At 55.9% G+C, this 18,979-nt stretch overlaps 1 protein-coding gene across 3 annotated transcripts; it reads left to right on the forward strand.

The window, feature by feature from the left end:
• The first annotated feature begins 3,929 nt into the window (after positions 1 to 3,929).
• On the forward strand, positions 3,930 to 9,591 carry CRABP2 (cellular retinoic acid binding protein 2). 3 transcript variants are annotated; one of them, XM_049702070.1, is made up of 5 exons: positions 3,930 to 4,072; positions 4,519 to 4,676; positions 8,143 to 8,321; positions 8,536 to 8,652; positions 9,110 to 9,591. In XM_049702070.1, exons 2-5 carry the CDS (start codon positions 4,607 to 4,609, stop codon positions 9,158 to 9,160), a joined length of 417 nt encoding a protein of 138 aa, XP_049558027.1. In that variant the 5' UTR covers positions 3,930 to 4,072; positions 4,519 to 4,606; the 3' UTR covers positions 9,161 to 9,591. The 3 variants fall into 3 exon arrangements, with proteins under 3 accessions (XP_049558027.1, XP_004284593.1, XP_033270418.1); XM_004284545.3 differs by having other exon boundaries at positions 3,937 to 4,072; positions 4,470 to 4,676; XM_033414527.2 differs by lacking the exons at positions 3,930 to 4,072; positions 4,519 to 4,676 and adding an exon at positions 4,965 to 7,897.
• The last annotated feature ends 9,388 nt before the right edge of the window (positions 9,592 to 18,979 follow it).

An 18,979-nucleotide genomic window follows, 5' to 3' on the forward strand; every position in this document is an offset into this window, starting at 1 on the left:
GAGCCAGGGGCCTCTCTCAGGCGAAAGAGATTCAATCCGAACACTGTCTTCAGCCAGTGCATCCCCACCTCCTCCTTCTCCCCTCCCTTGCTCAGCCCCCCCGCGGCTCAGTGTGCCCGGCCCAGCCCTGAGGAAAGCGTTGGTGGAAGGAGCTGGGAACCAGGTAGCAGAGCCAAAAACAACAGAGGAGCCACCTGGCTGCCTGGGTGCGGTGCAGATCCTCCCCTTGTCTAACTGTAATCCCTCCTATCACAGTCAGTCCCCTCCTCACTCCCCGTGGCTCTGACCCTACTGGGCCATACTTACCTCCCTCTTTGCAGGGCCCTGGGGCTGGCCCCAGAGGCCACTTGTCATCCCCTACCTTTGAGTCCAGCTGCCCTTTCCCCCGGTCACTCGGATTCTCTGCTCACGTCTTCCTTAGTTCTCAGGGTCTCTCCCATGTGCCCAGATGTTCCTGGGAAATGAGTTGCCTCCTTTCTAGTTCTCTGCCTCCCAGCTTGCACTTTAGCTTGCTGGAAGCTCTTTTTTGGTCTAACTGCCATCCATCCTGTTGCAACGGCAATTTCATTTGCGGAGAATCAGAGCCGGCCTTACCAGATTTGAAAAGGGCTGGTCCCTAAACCCAGGGAGACACACGAATGGAACATCCCCTTCGGTACCGAGGATCAGAGCAGACTAGGAGGCAGGATGCTTAAGTCTACGCTCGGTGCTGAGTGGAATCCTGAGGGCTCAGGGAGGCCAGGAGACACAGCTGTCCTGCCCCAGGCACTCCCAACTCCCCTCTTCTACTTTCCGACTTCCCCACCCTCTATAGAAGTCCTGCTTTATTTGCTGCCCCTACCCTGAGTGGCAGAGACCCAGGTGTCCAGCCCCACCTGGGTTTAATTTCTACATGACTCCCAGCCAACAAACTCTGTGATCCAGCAGATGCAATAACACTGGTCAGGGTGAGGCCCTTCTACAAGTGCTGGCTTTGGCCAGAGAATCTCCTTGGTCCCAGTTGGGGGTGAGGGTGAGGGGTTCATGACACTCCCACTCTTCCCATCACTCCTCCCCCACTCAGCTTCAAGGGAATGATGGAGAGGAGTGGGGGAGCCTCCTCTTCCCAAGCCCCCAGACCCCTCAATCGTGCACGCATCTACATCTACTCACACCCACACTCTTGCAACCATTCAGAGCCTGCCCATCTCCATTCCTTGTGCAAAACCAGCCACTTTCCTCATAGCCACACTGCAACGGGAACAAATCCCCAGAGTGTTTCTTTCCTAACTCTCTCAAGCGGGTTGGTTTCCTCCCCACCCCACCCCCATCCTGCCTCTGCTCCCCCAGCTTTTCTCACCAATTAAGCACCCTCCCCCACCTGAGTCTCCAAATTCCTAGGGGGAACCCCAAGAGGAGTATGACCAAGGCTCCTAGAAAGGGGAACGCGTTGCCCCAGGAGATCTGCAGCAGATTTGGTCATAATTAAAAGGCCAGCGACACTAGGAAATTCCTTCTCCTTATGGATCCCAGCGGGAAATTAAAGCCAGTTGTGACTGAATGACTGATGCTGGCTAAACTCCTCCCCATCGCCTTGTTCCAGGGCCCTAGTCCCTGCCCCTTGCCCCTAGGCTCCCCCAGCCTCCTCTGTTAGCCCCCTTTCCCGGTACCCCCAGCCCTCTCATCCCACTGCTCCCAACCCCAGTCCCCCAACCCCCTTCCCCTGAATCTCCCCTAAGCACCCCTTACACATGAGCCTCCATGCTTCTGTGGGGTAACAGGGCTGCTGGAGGCTGAGACATCCAGCCTAGCTGCCCGGCACCATGCTCTGGACCCTCTGCCCACCTCCCTCAGCCAGGGTTGGGGTGCGGGGGCTGAAACTCAGGCCCAGAGCTGCCAAACCACAAGCACATCTGGAAGAAATTCCCCTCCCAGCCCGACTTTCCTTTGTCTTACTTCTGTCTTTTTGGAAATTCTGGCTGCCTGGCCAGTGGGGGGAGTGAGGAAGTGAAGGGAGGGGAGTGGGCCCAGGCCTCCTTCCTCCACCCCAGGGAGCCCCCACCTCCAGCCTCTCCAGTTTCCTCAGCCAGACCACATCCCTCCTCTGTGCTCCTGCAGGTCTAGGCTCCCTCGTTCTGGTTGACCATCTTTTGAGCGAGGTTTCTACATCCTTCTCACAAGGCTTGTGGGGGAGAGGGCCACCACTGGCCCTTCTCTTTTGCAGCAGGAGGGATGCATATTGAGGAGGAGACTGGACTATTCTGGCTGGGGTCTCAAGAGGGCTGGAGTGGAGATGGACATGGGACCTGGGTGGAAGAGGTAGGGGGCAGTGAGGGGGAAGGAGAGGCAGCAGGAGTCTGCTTTCCGCCATGTTCCCTCCCCCAGCCTCTCCTCATCCCTTTGGCTGGGAGCCTGATTTCACTGTCAGAACCTAATCCCCCTCCCTTTACCTACAGCGTTGCTGGAGCCGGGTGGATGGGGGAGGAGCACAGGCTGTGCCTTAACCCCAGGCCCTAAGCACCCCCCAGGGACCACCCCCTTCCCTCCACCACCTCTGCTTTTGTCTGTCCATCCTCCGAGAGCCCTTCGACCTGCTGCCCCCTCACTTCCAGAAGACCAGGCCACCCGCACCCCCAAATAAACTCTCCCGCACCAAACCTGGAACCCTAAAACCAGGCTGGAGCATCCAGCTCCCTTCTTCAGAACTGACATTTTATTGGTTATTGCAGGGTGGGACCCTGTCAAGAAGTCCTTTCTACAGTCTAATCTCCATCCCTCCTGCTCCAGAGTCACCCTAGTTGCATTATTTTTTTTCCTGCACACCCGTAATTCAGAGCTTTTCCTCTTTACAGCACAGAGGCTCGACCTCCAGTGTGACTTTGGTAAATCCTCCAGCCCCTCTCCCTTGGCTCTCCTCCTCCGGGCTCCTCCCCAACTAAGGCCCCTACCTCCTTAGACCGTTCCCGGGCTCTAAGGGAAAGGGCCTAGAATCTCGGAGAGCCTGTCTTCTGCTCCACCCATGGCCACGCTGGCAGGGAGGGGCCAGGGCAGGAACCCAGGGCTGGGACCAGATGAGGGGATTTTCTTCACCGTCTCGGAAGAAGCTGGGAGGACAGCTCCGGCAGGGTGGCGGGGGTGGGGTGCGGTACGGGCATCGGGGCCACGTGCACGGATTCGCCGAGGGCAGCTGGGCTGCAGTGTCCCTCAGCGCTAGACAGGTCCCCGGGTTCCGCCCGCTCAGGATACCGCATCCTCTGCGGTCGGCGGTCTTGAGTCTCCCGGCCTGTCTCCGAGGTTCCCTGCCTGACTTCCATTTGTTTCTCTGTCTCCTGGCCCTCTCCCCCGGGGTCTCGCTCACTCCCACTTGGGTCTCCGTGGGGAGCCGTTCCCTACCCCCTTCCTTTGATCTCCCACTTCAAAGCTGCTCGCGGCGGGGCGGCCTCTCCTTCCGCCAGTTTTACGGCTCAGAATGGTGACACCTGAGACCCCGCTCCGCCCCTTCCCCGGGGCACCCAGACTCCCCGCAACCTAGGTGGCAGCGCGGCGCGCCGAGGGCTCCGCGCCTCAGTCCCCGCCTCCCCTCCCTGCCGCCTGCTGCGATTCCCTCGGGGGTCTGGGGAGCCGAGTGACAGAGAAAGCGCCGTAATAAAGAGCTCGTGTCAAGTGATTGGCTGTGACCTCTGCCCTCCGCAGCCTGGCGCTCCAGGCTCCTGTTTAACCCTTCGATGCCCGCCCAACGCTTTAAGAAGAATGAGTCTCTTTGCTTCAACTTCCAGCGTCCGCAGGCGCTACTTGAGCCCGATACCGGGTGGGGAGTCGAAGGTGGTGGGTAGGGGGTGAAGCCCCCTCCCAGCCTCTTCGAGTTGTTCCAGTAGGGGGCGCCGTTGCCTCACTTAGGTGCCTGGCCCCTAAACCCCAGGGCTCCCCAGCCGGTCTCGAGTTCGGAGCGGTCACACTGGATCCAACTCAAGCTTCAGTGGAGCCGGAGCTCGGCCGCGCATTCTCTTCCCCAGCTCTGGCTTGCAAGCAGGGGTTCATCCGCCGGTGGTGTCGCCGGGTGTCCGGCGCCAAGGAGTCGAGCGCACCGTGTCAGGTTGGGCAGGGATGGGGAACAACCGAGGTGCGACCCTGTGCCTCGGACTGCAGGACATGAGAGCCCAGCATCTGTGCCCCGGGCCTAGCGCCCTCTCCTCTCGGTTGAGAGCCCAGTCCGAGGGCTATAGCCCTCCGTCCGCCTCCTCATCCACCCACTGGCGCGGGAGCCAGCAATCTCGGGCCCTCTCAGCGAATTCTGGACCCGCCCACTGGGCTAGATCCAGAGGACGGGGTGGGAGTGGGGGTGGGGTGGTAATGCAGGGCCGGGGCTCAAGGCCCCCCAGGTGGGGTGGAGGGGGGGGCGGAGCGGGAGGCGGGACCACCTCATTCTTGGACAAGGGCGGGTCCACAAAGGGTATAAAAGCTGCCCGCGCGAGAGCCCAGGCCGGCTTTAGGGTTGTCCTCGGACGAGTCCTGGTTCCTGAGTCTTACCATCTGGCGAAGGCGGTGGAGACATCTCTTTCGACTAAAGGACTCAGCGTCCAGTGCTCCAGCCGAAGGATCTAAGGGGACCGCCACTAGCACCGCCACCATGCCCAACTTCTCTGGCAACTGGAAGATCATCCGATCGGAGAACTTTGAGGATCTGCTCAAAGTTCTGGGTAAGGAGATTTTTGAGCGCCCGGGAGAGGAGAGGGGGCTCCGCCGAGGCCTCGGAGGTGGGTACGAGAAAGAAAGGGAAGTTGGAATCAGGGCGTGGGAAGCTGGGCGCCTGCATTCCCAAGAATAGGGGTCAGACGCCTGGGTCCCGGGGCGCTGAGCCCGAACACCTAAATCCTTCTTCCTCTGGCGGGGCGCCCACAGACGCCAACTCCTGCGGCGACTCAGCCTCTGAATCAAGTAGAAACCAGAAGCATGAGGTCGGTATTCCCTGGGGTGAGGCAGTGGGGTTCTCCGCAGTTCGGAAGCTGCAAACCCTGCATCCAGGCTGGGAGCCTGGGTCCCTACCCAGCCGAGCCTCCCACCCCCACCCCAGGCATTCCTGCCCCTTCCCCTTGCCCCCCGCAGGTAACCCAATCCCCGGGCAGATTCCAGATCTCTCTGTGCGGGGCTCCACCCACCAGGTGATCCGTCACCGCAGGGCCCCCAGATCCCCCTTTCAGAACTTTTCCACTCTGCTCCCCCCACCCTCCATCTGTGAGACAAATATTTTCCTACAGCGAGCAGCTCCAGAATCCTAAACTCGCTCTGGATAATTATCACTTTCTTAGATTTCAACAAATGGCTTCGTGTGAAACCCCAGCCATCCCCTCCCTTTGAGAAAATCCGAATTCTCTTCTCCCTGCCTCCCTGGAGACGGGCTGCAGCCCAGCTAGGTCTGTTGGTTAAAGGTGGAGGAAGTTGAATCTACCCAGACTTCCCTTCCCAACTCCTGTGTGCCCTCTGGTGTCTGGGGAGGAGGGGTGGGGAAAGCCTGGGCCGGCTGGGGAGAGGGCTCTGCAAAGAGATGGAGGTTAGTCAAGGACCCAGCCACTGGGAAGCCACCTGGGAACCCTGGAGCCATCCATTTCTGAACTGAACAGAGAGACCCCAGCTGGAATGAGCAGAGGGCACCCTTTGTGGGGCCGGGGGCTGTAGAAATGAGTCAGGAACTAGGAAGGGGCTGGAATGCAGTGAGGAAAGCAGGGATTTCCATCCTTCCTTACCATTAGTTCTGCTTGCAGTCTGACCACAGTATTTCTTGTAATCATGTCAGCCTTTCTTGCCCTACCCTTGTTGAAATTAAAGATCCAGGACTTCCCTGGTGGTCCGATGGGGACCCCGCACTCCCAGTGCAGGGGGCCTGGGTTTGATCCCTGGTCGGAGAACTAGATCCCGCATGCATGCCTCATGCAGCAGCCAGGATCCCGCGTGCCACCAAGATCCTGCCAAAGGATAACAATTTTCCCTTCAGAAACCTAGATGCCATTCCATCCCCCGACTTCTCTGGATTCTGGCCCCTCTCCCCAGTGGAGGAGGCAGTGGCCTGGCACACCCCCAGGCCCCAGCTGGAGGATAAGATCCCAAACCCAACCTTGTTGTCTGTCTGTCCTCAGTCTGTTTGTCCTCCCTGCGGGGTCTCTCAGAGCCACGTGCCCTCCTCAGGGCTTGCTGTGGGGCAGATTGAAAACAGACCCGTTAGACAAACACAGTCCTGAATCAGCCAACGTTGGCTGAGCCTGGCCCCAGCACCACAGGTACCAGAAGCGGGCTGGAGGGGTGTCTCCTCTGGACCTAGCCTTGCTTCCGCAGGAATCTCAGTCCCTTCTCACCCCTCTTTGTCCTATGCAAGAGTCTCCCTCCTGGGGAGGGATGCTCAGGTATTTGGGGGATACCCGTCCCATCCAGTATGATGGTTACGACACATAGCTAGCAGCTCCTGTTCCTATAACGGGAAAGATGGATAACAGGATGGACTTCCCGGGTAGCACCAGAGAGTGAAGTAGTCTTTTTGTCCAAGGAGGTGGAGTGGGATATGTCTCTTTTACCAAGTCAATTAGTCCTGGGAACCTCAGTCATTTCTCCCTGGACCCAAGAGATTGGCAGCCAAGAAGTGGGCTCCTGGGGCTCCTGAGGGACAGGGCTTCCTCCCACTCCCTTCTGTCTGGAATAGAGTGGGTCTGCTCTGGTGCCGAGGGGAAAGGGGATTTGTTTCTTCTCTAGGGACCCAGGTCTGGAGGAGGGCCAGGGGGTCTGGACCGCATTGGGAGGTAGGGAATCCCACTTGCCTGGCCCAGCCCAGCTTGGCCCCTCATCCCACCCATTGCTTCCCTGAAGCGTTCTGCTCCAGTTCAGGGCAGGAGGCCAGGCCAGGTGAAGGGTGTAGAGCTTGGACCTGGGCCCTGACTAGAGGTGCCTCCCTGCCTGCTTGACTTCCTGCCAGAGGGCTGCTCTCTCTGGCTCCTCCACTCCTTTTAAATAACTAGGGAATAGAGAGAAGGGGTCCAATCTGGGAAAGGATAGGGGGACAGGCACAGCGACTCTGAATCCACAGAGACTGAATGAGAAGACCTGACCCCTGAAGTTGGGTGGGTGTTCCTGGAGTCGGGCCCACATCAGGGGAGGGGAGGGGAGTGTCCCTTTCTGTTCCAGGAGGGCAGGTGGGCAGGAGTCCGATGCAGGGAACTTTGTCTGAGCCCCAACTCTGGCTTCTTCTTTGCCTTCCTTTTATCAGTGAAAATAACAACAACAATAAGAGTAGCTATTGTTTCCTGAAAACATATAGATGTGCCTGGCACTGCGTGTGCTAGGGCCTAAACACACATCATCCCATGTGATAGGCTCTTGAAGAAGTTACTGTCTCCATTTTACAGTTGTGGAATCTAAGGCTCAGAGAGGTTAAGCCATTTGCCCAGGGTCACCCAGCCTGCAAGGGAGGGTGAGCCAGGTGGAAATCATGGCCTAATGGATCTTATTTCACAGCCGGTGGTGTCCCCAGGCTTCTAACCATTCTGTAGGGGGAAACAGCTGTCCCACCTCTTCCCCTGCTGAGAATCCCTGCTCCTTCTCATCCTGGGGAGGGACAGAGGCTCAGCAAATAAAGGCCACAAGACAGGGGAGGTGAGTGGGCAGAGAGGGAAGTGGCCCCTACTCCAGGACGTGAGTAGTGAGGCCTGGCTGGGGAAGGCCTGCCCTGCACGTGGGCGGGGGTGCAGACGCAGTGACTCTGATGAGCCCACCCCAGCAGATGGTCTCCAGCAGGATGGACAAAGGACCAAAAGTCAGGTGAATTGAGCCAAGGTGAGCTGTCGCAGGATGAGAGGAATAGGGGGAAGCTGCCCCCAAGAACCGAGTGAAGAGCTGAGACTTGGGGATCCCGATCCAGGGCTGCTGACTCATCCAGGTGGGGCCGTAGCTAGAAGCAGAACTCCCAAGGGCGGGGCACTGCCTCTCTGTCCATCCTCCTGAACCCACCAGCCATCGGGGCTGTACCACCTGCCCTCCCTTCAAGGTGCTTTCTTGGACACCCAGGCAGCTTGCCCCTCTTCCCAGCCGCTCATAGTTCAGCCTGCTCCTGCTGTCCCTGGGGAGAGTGTGAGCCAGGCGCCTGGAGCACCCATAAGAGTCGAGCCTCTCCTCTCCCTCCAGGGGTGAACGTGATGCTGAGGAAGATCGCCGTGGCTGCAGCATCCAAGCCAGCAGTGGAGATCAAACAGGAGGGAGACACTTTCTACATCAAAACCTCTACCACCGTGCGTACCACAGAGATCAACTTCAATATTGGAGAAGAGTTTGAGGAGCAGACTGTGGACGGGAGACCCTGTAAGGTGCGTGCCGGGACGGGGTCCCTCAGGGTCATGGCATCTATTGCCCTGCCTCTCAACATGACATTTTCCAGTCTTTTCCTAGAGTCTTTCCTCCAGTTCCAATGCAGAAAGTCCCTAGATAGTCGTGGTGGGAAGAAAGGGGGTGCATCCCCTATACCTCTCACAGCATTGTCCCTGCTGTGGGCCCACCTCACTTGACCACCCTCTCATGCAGAGCCTGGTAAAATGGGAGAGTGAGAACAAAATGGTCTGCGAGCAGAGGCTTTTGAAGGGAGAGGGTCCCAAGACCTCCTGGACCAGAGAACTGACCAATGACGGAGAGCTGATCCTGGTAAGGCCTGCCTCCTCTCAGCTCAGAGCAAGCCCAGTGCTACCTTCAGAGATTTTCCGGGACATTCCAGGGTGCAGGAGATTTAAGAACAACTGTGGCTGGTCTCCCTGTCTCCTATGAAGCTGCTGGGGCAGGACTAGGCTGTCCCTGTCCCATACAGTGTCCTTGTGCAAACGTAAAAGGGTGTCCCTTCCATTTGGAACAAAGGACATGCGCTGAGAGGTCCCAACAGTTCTCCGCGGGGATCTTCCTGGCTTGGGGAGAAAGACTTAGGATGGACCCCTGGGGCTGTACTGTCCTCCATCCCATGATGCCCAGGCATTTTGTGACCAGCTCTTACCTGTCAGTCCTGAGCCAAGAAGTAGGTTTGGACCTGGAGGTCAAGCAGAGTACCTCCGCTCAACCCTCCTGCAACCAAGCACAGGACCCAGGCTAACAATGACTTCTCCCCTTTCAGACCATGACGGCGGACGACATCGTGTGCACCAGGGTCTATGTCCGAGAGTGAGTGGCTGTGGCCCAAGAGCCGCCAGAGCCTGCCACCAGCCCATGCTCCCTGCTTCACTGCCCCATGGGCTGCCCCTCCCCCATTCCTTCCTTCTAGGCTAGCTCTCCCCTCATCCCAGTCACTTCTGGGGGTGCTAGGATGCCTCCTGCAGGGGCTCTGCTTTTTTTGGCCCCTCCTCTCCTCCCATACACCAACAAAGTGGGATGGATGGCAGGACCCCAGATCACCCGTTCCAGAATCACTCCCCCCATCCCAAGTCAGCAGTCCCAGCCCCAAGCCAGCCCAGAGCACCGTCTCTCTCTTTTTCTGCAAGGGGACCTGAGGGCCCGACTGGGAAGACCGGCCCTCTGTCTTCCACTCTTTGTCCCTGTAGCCCATACAGTGTAGAATATTTATTGGTTAATTTTATTAAAATGTTTTAGAAAATAAAACCTGTCTCTGGCTCATTGGGAAGGGGTTGGGTAAGTCACCTGAGTTCAACTTTGCCTCTAAATTGCAGTGTGAGAGAGTCGATGTTTCAGCAGCACCGGTGCGACTTACACACCTGGGAGGGAACCACCTTCCCTTCACCTTTCTCAACACCACCCCCTCATTTGCTGCTGAGTCCATGAGCATCACCTTCACTTCCCCTTCTCCAGCCTCCTTTGTCTGCTGCTCTGGCTTCCAAGGCCACCAGGGCCCCCCTGACTCTGAGCTGGCATGCTGGGAAACTGATTCCCACCTTCTCCCATGATGGTGACACAGCTTCCTCCTCCTCCAATTGTTCCTTCTCTCTCCTCCAACCCCGATCTGTGGGCGACCCTGGGCCTGGCCTTGGCTTCCCACCTGGTTCCAGACGAGCTCGTCACCACCCACGGGCTGACCTTGCTCTTACCCAGGTATCCTCTGTGTCTGAGACAAACCCATCTCTGCCTTGAGATCCCTCACTCTGCCCCATCTGCCCTGTCTCCTGGGTCTTCCAGGCCCCTTGGGTCCTCCTCCCACTCACCTCACTGAGCCTCCACACTCAGGTCTGTCCCGTGTCTTCCCAAATTCCACCATCATCTCTCTCAAATGCCTGCCCTCCTTCCCCAGGCCACTGCCCTAGACCATGCTTTCTCACTGCTCACCTCCTAACTGGTTTGCCTGTTTGCTCTTTACATTATCATGCTGTGATAGGGCGAAATGAGCACAAGTGTTAGAATAAGAGAGGCTCAAATCCTGGTTCTGCCACTTGCTAGTTGTGTGACCTCAGACAAGTTACTTAGTGTCTCTGAGCTTCAGTTGTCTGGATTTTTTGTTTTTGTTTTTGTTTTGTTTTTGCGGTACGCGGGGCTCTCACTGTTGTGGCCTCTCCCGTTGCGGAGCACAGGCTCCGGACACACAGGCTCAGCAGCCATGGCTCACGGGCCCAGCCGCTCTGCGGCATGTGGGATCTTCCTGGACCAGGGCACGAACCCGTGTCCCCTGCATCCGCAGGCGGACTCTCAACCACTGCGCCACAAGGGAAGCCCCTTGTTTTTGTTTTTAATTGAAGTATAGCTGGTTTACAATATTGTGTTAGTTTCAGGTGTACAGCAAAGTGATTCGGATATATATATATATTTTTTTCAATTCTTTTCCATTTTAGACTATTACAAAATACTGCATACAGTTCCCTGTGCTATACAGTAAATCCTTGTTGTTCACCTATTTTATATATGTTAGTGTGTATCTGTTATTCCCATACTCCTAATTTATCCCTCCCCCATCCCCTTTCCCCTTTGGTAACCATAAATTTGTTTTCTATGTCTGTGAGTCTGTTTCTGTTTTGTAAACAAGTTCATTTGTATTATTATTTTTTTGGCCACACTGCCCGGCTTTCGGGATCTTAGTTCCCTGACCAGGGAGTGAACCCTGGCCCCCTGCAGTGGAAGTGTGGAGTCCTAACCACTGAACCACCAGGGAATTCCCTGTATTATTTTTTAGATTTCACATATAAGTGATATATAATATTTTTCTTTCTCTGTCTGACTTACTTCACTTAGTATAATAATCACTACGTCCATCCATGTTGTTGCAAATGACAATATTTTATTCTTTTTTATGGCTGAGTAATATTCCATAGTGTGTGTGTGTGTGTGTATATATATATATATATATATATATATATATATATATACATGCCATATCTTCTTAGGCCAATCGTCCGTTGATGGGCACTTGGATTATTTTCCATGGCTTGGCTATTGTAAATAGTGCTGCTCTGAACATGGTGGGGGAGTACATGTATAGTTTTGAACTAAACACAAAATAATGTAATTCAATAGCTTATGTCCTGGGAAGTTTCAGCTGGGTCTAGCTTCAGGTGTGGCTAAGTCCAGGGACCCAAACAAGTACATCAGCCTCTCCCTTTGCATCCATCCTGCTCACCTCTGTTTCTTTGTGCATTGGTCGCCTTCAATCCTATCACACAGAAATGTTCTCTAAGTCATAGGAAATTGGCTTCATATGCCCCAAGCTTACATGGTTACCGCTTGAGATCCAAAAACAAGTGGGACTCTCTCCCGGGTCTATATCTTCAACATCCCAGAAGGACTCAGTCTGGTTCTGCTTATATCACATGACCATCCCTTGGGCCCTTGGTCTAGTTGCTGTTGGCAAAGCAAGGGGCCCACTGATTGGCCAGGCCTGGACCTCATGCCACACCCATGGCCAAGGAACAGGTCTGGTTCGGTGATTAACAATCACATCAGAATCCCATGGGATGGGAAGCAGCACTTTTCCAATGAAGAGGGCTGTTATGAGTCTCAGGCTTCTAATCTAGAAAACAGCAATTATATATAACATCTACCTCACAAGCGTGTTGTAATAGTTAAATAAAATAAATCTCATTACGTACATAGCACTTAGCAATAGTAAGCTCTTAGCATCTCTGATCTATCCTCCACAGTGCTGCCAGAGGATCCTTCAACACATACATTTTATTATGTCAGAGCCCTGTTTAAAAAACCATAAAACAAGACACAAAATCCCTTTAGCTGCACCCCCTCTTTTTGTCCAAAATAAAGTCCAAATGGGTATTAGAGGCCCTTCAAGACATGGCCCCTGCCCTTTCCGATGTGTGTTCCTCCAGGCAGGCCTCAGCTCCAACCTCCCCTGCATGGTATGCCTCCCTCTCACCCACTGGCATTCAGCTGCTTCTCCAAAGCTTAGCTCCTCACACGGCCTGAAGCGGCCTCTCCCTCCATCGGCACAGTGCACAGTTGGTGGTCATGCTTCAGAGCCTCTGTGTCGGCTGGGGAGCCTCCTCTCCCTGCAAGACCAGGATGCCCTGGGGCCAGAGACTTCTGTTCCTGCCCCAAGAGAGGCCACATTCGGCAGCTGAGGGCAGAGGGTCAGGGCCAGGGAGCAGGCAGACAGTGTGCAGAGTCCTTGGGTAAGCAAGTCCCGTCTCTGAGTGTGGGGTGGGGGAGGTGAGGGACCCTTTCATTTATTCATCCAACTATTGTTTCCTGAGAGCCTCCTAGGAGCTGGGCAGCCTGCTAGGTACTGGAAACACAGAAATGAATAAAATGGACAAGATCTCTGCCCTCATGGGGGCTGTGGGGGGGAGGGGAACAGACCTTTAGTAGGGAAAGATGGTTAAAAAGTAAATGCATCAATAAATATGCAAGGGGGCTTCCCTGGTGGTACAGTGGTTGAGAGTCCGCCTGCCGATGCAGGGTACACGGGTTCGTGCCCTGGTCCGGGAGGATCCCACATGCCGCTGAGCGGCTGGGCCCGTGAGCCATGGCTGCTGAGCCTGCGCGTCCTGAGCCTGTGCTCCGCGACGGGAGAGGCCACAACAGTGAGAGGCCCACGTACCCACGTACCGCAAAAAAAAAAATAAAATAAAATAAAATAAATATGCAAGGGACTTCCTTGGTGGTCCAGTGGTAAAGCACCCACCTTACAATGCAGGGGACGCGTGTTGGATCCCTGGTCAGGAAACTAAGATCCCACATGTCACAGGGCAACTAAGCCCATGAACCACAGCTACTGAGCTCACGCGCCTCAACTAGAAAGCCCGTGTGCCGCAAACTACAGAGCCCACGAGCTCTGGAGCCTGGGTGCCACAACTAGAGAGAAGCCCATGCACCACCACGAAGACCCCGCACGCCTCAACGAAGACCCCGCGTGCCGCAACTAAGACCCGATGCAGCAAAAAAAAAAAAATGTATATATATATATATATATATATATATATATATATATATATGCAATTACCTGTGTGGTAGGTGCTATGAAGGAGAAGCGGAGTAGAGGGAGAGAGTGCCACAGAGAAGACCTCATTTAGATTGGGGGTGGGCAGAGCATCAGAAGAGCAGGTGTTTTGGAGGACAAAGTACTTAGGGGGACCCTGGAGGACTCAGTGGGGTAGAGCAGAGGGGAAGGTGCTCTAAGCAGAGAGAACCATGGGGTAGCGTCTCTAAGGACAGTTTGGGGCTGTTCAAGGTCCCATAACTGGAGTGCCTGGCAGCTGGGGGCCATCAGTGGCTGGATCGTGCAGAGCCTGAAGGACCTGAGGGCCACAGTAAGTATTTCTTTTCTTTTTCTTTCTTTCTTTTTTTCTGACTGCGCCTTGAGCAGCTTGTGGGATCTCAGTTCCTGACCAGGGATCAAACCCGGGCCCTCAGCCGGGAGAGCACGGACTCCTTACCACTGGATCACCAGGGAATTGCCACTATTTCTTATTTTATTCTAAGAGCAATGAGAAGCCATTGAAGGATTTTAAAAAAGGGGGTGGCATTTCACTTGTGTTCTAAAGATTTTCTTCTGGCAGCCAGGTGGAGATGGAACAGAGAAAAGGGGAAGTGAAGGAAAGCCATCAGAAGACTGGGGAGGTGCTCGGGCAGAAGGTGGAGAAAAATTTGGGGGAGGGTGCAGACTGTGATGCATTAGAAGGGAGGCGTCAAGAATGGCTGTCTGGGGGCTTCCCCGGTGGCACCGTGGTTAAGAATCCACCTGCCAATGCAAGGGACACGGGTTCGAGCCCTGGTCTGGGGAGATCCCACATGCCACGGAGCAGCTAAGCTCGTGAGCCACACCTACTGAGCCTGCCCTCTAAAGCCCACGAGCCACAACTACGGAGCCCACGAGCCACATCTACTGAAGCCTGCGAGCTCTAGAGCCCGTGATCCGCAACAAGAGAAGCCACCGCAATGAGAAGCCCGCGCACTGCAACCAAGAGCAGCCCCCACTCGCTGCAACTAGAGAAAGCCTGTGCGCAGCAACGAAGACCCAACGCAGCCAAAAATAAATAAATAAATTTATAAAAATAAATTTATGAAAAAAAAAAGAATGGCTGTCTGGCTTTGGTCGCTGCTGGTGCTGTTTTCAGAACTGGAAGAATGAATCAGGCTGAGCTTTCTGGATGCGTTTTGTGTTTGGTTTAACCCAGAAGAGTCTTAATTTGTCAGCCTGAGCCCTTTCTTTATCTTCGGCATCACCTCCTCCCCTCTCACCCCATCCTTGACTCCAGCTCTGTCTGGCCTGCATCCAGGCTGCTGGCTCCCCAACCTACCCTTCCCCCGTCAACTTGACTCCCCCCTCCCACCCTGGAGAGGCCTTTCTTCAAGCCTTTCCCAGGCCCTTGCGGCTGGAGCTCTGTCTGTCTGTTCGGGGCATCTGCTCTTGTTTCTCTGCCTAGCTTGTCTCTTTCTGAATAAAGTTGTTGAGAATGGCAGACAGAAGAGACATTTCTTTTTCCCAGGAGATCTCGGAGGGCAGGGACTGGGTCTCCCCCAGCGGACTGGGGGTTCTCTGAAGGCAGTAGCTGTGTGTCCACCCTGAGACCGAGGCTCCCCTTGGGCAGGCACCTCCTCCTGGCTCTGCTTCTCCAGTACTTCCCTGCCTGCCAGCCTGAGATGACGAGGAAGTTACAGTCCTGGACCCAGGAGATTGGACCAGGGAGCGGCCACCTCACCCATTTGGCCCAGCCCAGCCTGTGAGAAAATCTCTCCAGCTTCCCCTCCCAACCCAAGGCCTCTTGGGTTCCTCTTCTGTTACCTGCCCTCATTACTCAGCAGTGCACTGGAGGGAAAATGCATAGGACCCCCCCACCCCCTGCATGCATCCTGAAAATTCTGTGAGATATCTGTGGGCAGAGTCTTTTCTAGAGTCCAAGCTTCTCAGAGGAGAGGGAGAAGGTGAAACCTCTGGGGCAACAGAGGGGCCTGGGTCACTGAGCCCCAACAAGGGCCAGAGCAAGAAGAGCCAGAGAGGAAGGGAGGGCAAAGCCAAGGGAGGGGGTATGTGTGATTCTCTCCTGAGGTCAGGGGCACTTACAGGCACTGGGACAGTCTACAGCGACATCTTAGGGAAACTGAAGTATACACACACACACACACACCAAGAAACAGGAGCATGGAGCTGAGAGAAAGGTCTAGAAATGTCAAAACCAAGAGAGTCAGGGCACAGCTGAGACCAGAGAGGAGAAAGTCCTGGGGAAGCCAAGGCCCAGGGTACCTCTGAGGCCTCCAGAACCTGAGGGCAGCTCCGTGCCAGTGTGTGACAGGAGGAACCACGTTACAGGAATCCACATGGGAGGGATTGGCCGAGGTGGAGCCAGATACAGGAAGCCCTGAGAGAGGGGAGAGAGAGACAGAGAGAGAGACAGAGAGAGACAGAGGGAGAGACAGAGAGATCTAGGCTGGAGAAGGCTGAGATACTCAGCAGGAGGGGAAGAGGGGGAAAGAAAGGGCCCCAGGGGTGGGGCTCAGAGGAGAGGGGGCATGCTGGTCAGGCCCTCTGACCCCAGGTCCTAACAAAGGGCTACTTAAGGACCGCCACAGGCACAAGATGGATGGGACTGGGGCCGCCAGGCCCTTTGTAGCGGAGGATGAAAGGGAGCAGGCTCTGAGGAGAGTCCCCCAGAGTCCCCCACCTCTTGCTGGCTCCTCTGCCTCTCTCCTCAGTGACTTTAGGACTCTTCAGGTGTCAGTGGAAAGGGAGAGACTGGGGTGGGGAGGTGGGGAGGAGTCCACCCAGGGATTTCTCCTGCCTGGGCCAGTCGTACCTGAGAAAGACGGGGGACAGGATAGCAGGACAGGGACAGCTGGGGGACCTGGGAGGGTCCTTCAGTCCGTCTAGAAAGTGAATCCGTCATATGCAAATAGGATGCAAAAGCGATGCCTCCGGAGGTCCCCCGGCGGTTGAGACTGCGGCTCCAGTGAGGGTCGGGGGTCCCCAGGTCAGGTCCTCCCACCTCTCCTTCAAGCCTGCCACTGCCCTCCTGACCTCTTGGCTTCTTCCTTCCCCTGTCCCCCTTGGTGCTGCCAGTCGAGAAACCAGTTCTGTCCCTGCCCTGGATAAGGATCTCTGGGCTGGGCTCTTCCCAGGCAGCAGCAGAAACCTGGCTGGCTGACAGCACCCTCACTCTCAGCTGGGGCTGCCAAGAGCTCCCCACTCCAGGCCCACCCAAGGGTGGCCTGGCCCCTTCCTCACCATCCCTCCTACAGTCCAGTCGCACCTTCCTTCCCAGCCCTATTCCCACTCAAAGAGAAGTCCTCCTCAGAGTAGCCTTGTAGGGGGCAGTGTCCCTCCCTCACCTTCTTCCTTGGGTGTCCCAGGAACCCCAGTCCCTCTCCTCCCATCTCTGTTCCCCTTTCCCTTTGGGCTGGTGGGCTGGTGGGGTTTGCCTGAATTGCCCCTTCCTCCCCCGCTCCCCGCCCGCTCCCCACAGGGCTGTGACAATTGCTCCCAGACAGCAGGGTCAGCCCCTTGCCCAGTCACTGGCACCAAAGTGGGTGAGATGAGACAGGGTTGACCCCACTTAACCCCAGCCCCTGGTCTCCTCTTGAACCATCATTCTTTTCCCATGACATTCTCGTCCTTTTCTCATCCCTTGGAGCTGCATGCCCGACTCCTCCAACTGGAAGGGACTTTAAAAGGTCGTCTCCTCCGTTCTTCTGCCTCCTCATCAAATGCCTGCCTGACCTCTGCCCCCGGCCAGCGCCCCAGAAATCTCGTTCCTATCCCAGCCCTCCACAGGTTTGGCCAGCCTCTCCCAGCTTCCCCCAGGGGATCCAGCCACTTGCAGGGGAGTAGGAGATGAGAAAAGCAGAGAGGAAGGCAATTCTGGCAGCCATCAGAGGAGATCTGGGGGTGTCTGGAGGTAACTGGACTCAGGTCTCAGCTCCCACCCCCACTCATTGAGGTGAGCAGGTGTGTCAGGTCAGGTTGGGATTCAAGCTGGTGACTCAAGCTGGAGCAGCCTGACAGCTGCACGGTCCTCGGCAACGCGCCCTCCCTTCCGGCTGCCCCAAGGTGGAATCTTAGAAGCTGGGAATTGTAGAACCAGAGAACAGAGTCCCAGAAGGAAGGGCCTTTGGGGATCACGCCTCTCCTTTGTTCAAGAAGCAACTGAGGACCAGAAAGTGGTGTGGCCTGCTTGGGGGATCACTCAGGCATCAGGGAAATCATTGGTCACATTAAGAGGGGTCTGCTTGGTCCCAACAGGTGTCAGCAGGACCCCTCCACATCCTCTTTCTCCCCAGCCGGGGAAGTGGGTGCCTCAGGGTGGAGAAATGTTAGTCTTCCCCATAGGCTCTCTTCCATCTCTCACCCTGGAAGGGGGACAAGCCTCTGCTCCTTGCTGGGCCTCTCCTCTCCTTCTGGACTGAAGATTATGAGGCCAGGATAGCTGTGGGAGCCCTTCAGGCTCAGGTGGGGGATGATGGGCTAAAGTTTCAGCAGGAGCCTAAGGGCAGGGGATCCTGGGCTCAGCCCAGAGCTGCCTGGGGAGGGAGAGCCACCCTCACTTGGACCAGCTTTGGGGCGGGACACTGGAGCTTCCTCAGAGGCCTGATGGTCCAGCCCCCAATTCATTTCAGCCCACCCAGGGTGTACCTAAGCGTAAGGAGACCCAAGGACCAGCCCATCCTCCTCTTGGTTCGACCACAGCACAGGTGTCATTACTGTTTTCAGGGATGCCTACAAAGGCAGGGCCCAGGCCTGGCCTTGGTCAGATGGGCAGCATTTATTCCCTCGACAAACATTTACGGAGCATCAGCTATTCGCCAGACCCTGTGCTGAGCAGGACCAATGCAGTCCCTGACTTTCATCCGTCCTCTCATCCATTGAGGAAATACTCCCCGACCTCCTAGTATGTGCCAAGCACATCATTCCGGCTCCTCGCCCTCAGTTCCAGAGCTGAGCCAGGATGGGACACCCCACAGCAAGCTCTGTGGGACAAGGTGTCAGAAGGGCCCTCTCGTGCCATCCTCAGCCTCTGCCATCAGGCTGCCCAGGTCTCAGCTCCAGCCCCTTTCCTCACAACTGGGTATAGAGGCTAATCTTTCAGTGAAACTTTCCTGTAATTGTCCTTCTGTCATCACAGTCCCTGACTCAGAAATCAGCCAAGGAACTGCAGAAACAGAGGCAGAAAGGTGAGGTCATCCTTCCAGCAGCCTGTCTCAGGGCAAGAACGTGGGCCACAACCCGGCTGAGTCCCGGGACTTAAGAGAGAAGGAGAGATTGCACCCTCCCACAATCCTCTCTGGCTCACTCCTTCCCTTGCCCCCATTCCTCCAGGGAAGTCCTTCCTAAAGGCTAACTGAAGTTCCTCCTGCTGTAGCTTCAGCTCCTCAAGGGGCTGGAACTCAGAGGACAGGCTCCTTTCCTCAAGTAGCTTTAGAGACTCAGAAGAGGAGTAGTGTGGACGCACCCACGTGGGGACACTTTCTCCACCTCTCCCAGCTCTCTTTTCTTTTTCTCTTCTCCACCCCTCATCCTTTCCCCTTCCCTCCTCTCTCCTCAGTCCCAGACTCCAGCTCCTGGCTCAGTGCCAGCATTGTTCCTGCCTGGCTCCCCGCTCCC

The sequence above is a fragment of the Orcinus orca genome, chromosome 1, assembly GCF_937001465.1.
Source record: "Orcinus orca chromosome 1, mOrcOrc1.1, whole genome shotgun sequence".
Classification (NCBI taxonomy): domain Eukaryota; kingdom Metazoa; phylum Chordata; class Mammalia; order Artiodactyla; family Delphinidae; genus Orcinus; species Orcinus orca.

Excerpts from the sequence above, each read along its gene's own strand:
- CRABP2 (XM_033414527.2), top strand. The coding sequence starts at position 7,810 with ATGAGAGGAATAGGGGGAAGCTGCCCCCAAGAACCGAGTGAAGAGCTG. Across the intron at positions 7,898-8,142 it reads AGGGCTGCTGACTCATCCAG|GGGTGAACGTGATGCTGAGG; the intron begins GTGGGGCCGTAG and ends CTCTCCCTCCAG. Across the intron at positions 8,322-8,535 it reads TGGACGGGAGACCCTGTAAG|AGCCTGGTAAAATGGGAGAG; the intron begins GTGCGTGCCGGG and ends CCTCTCATGCAG.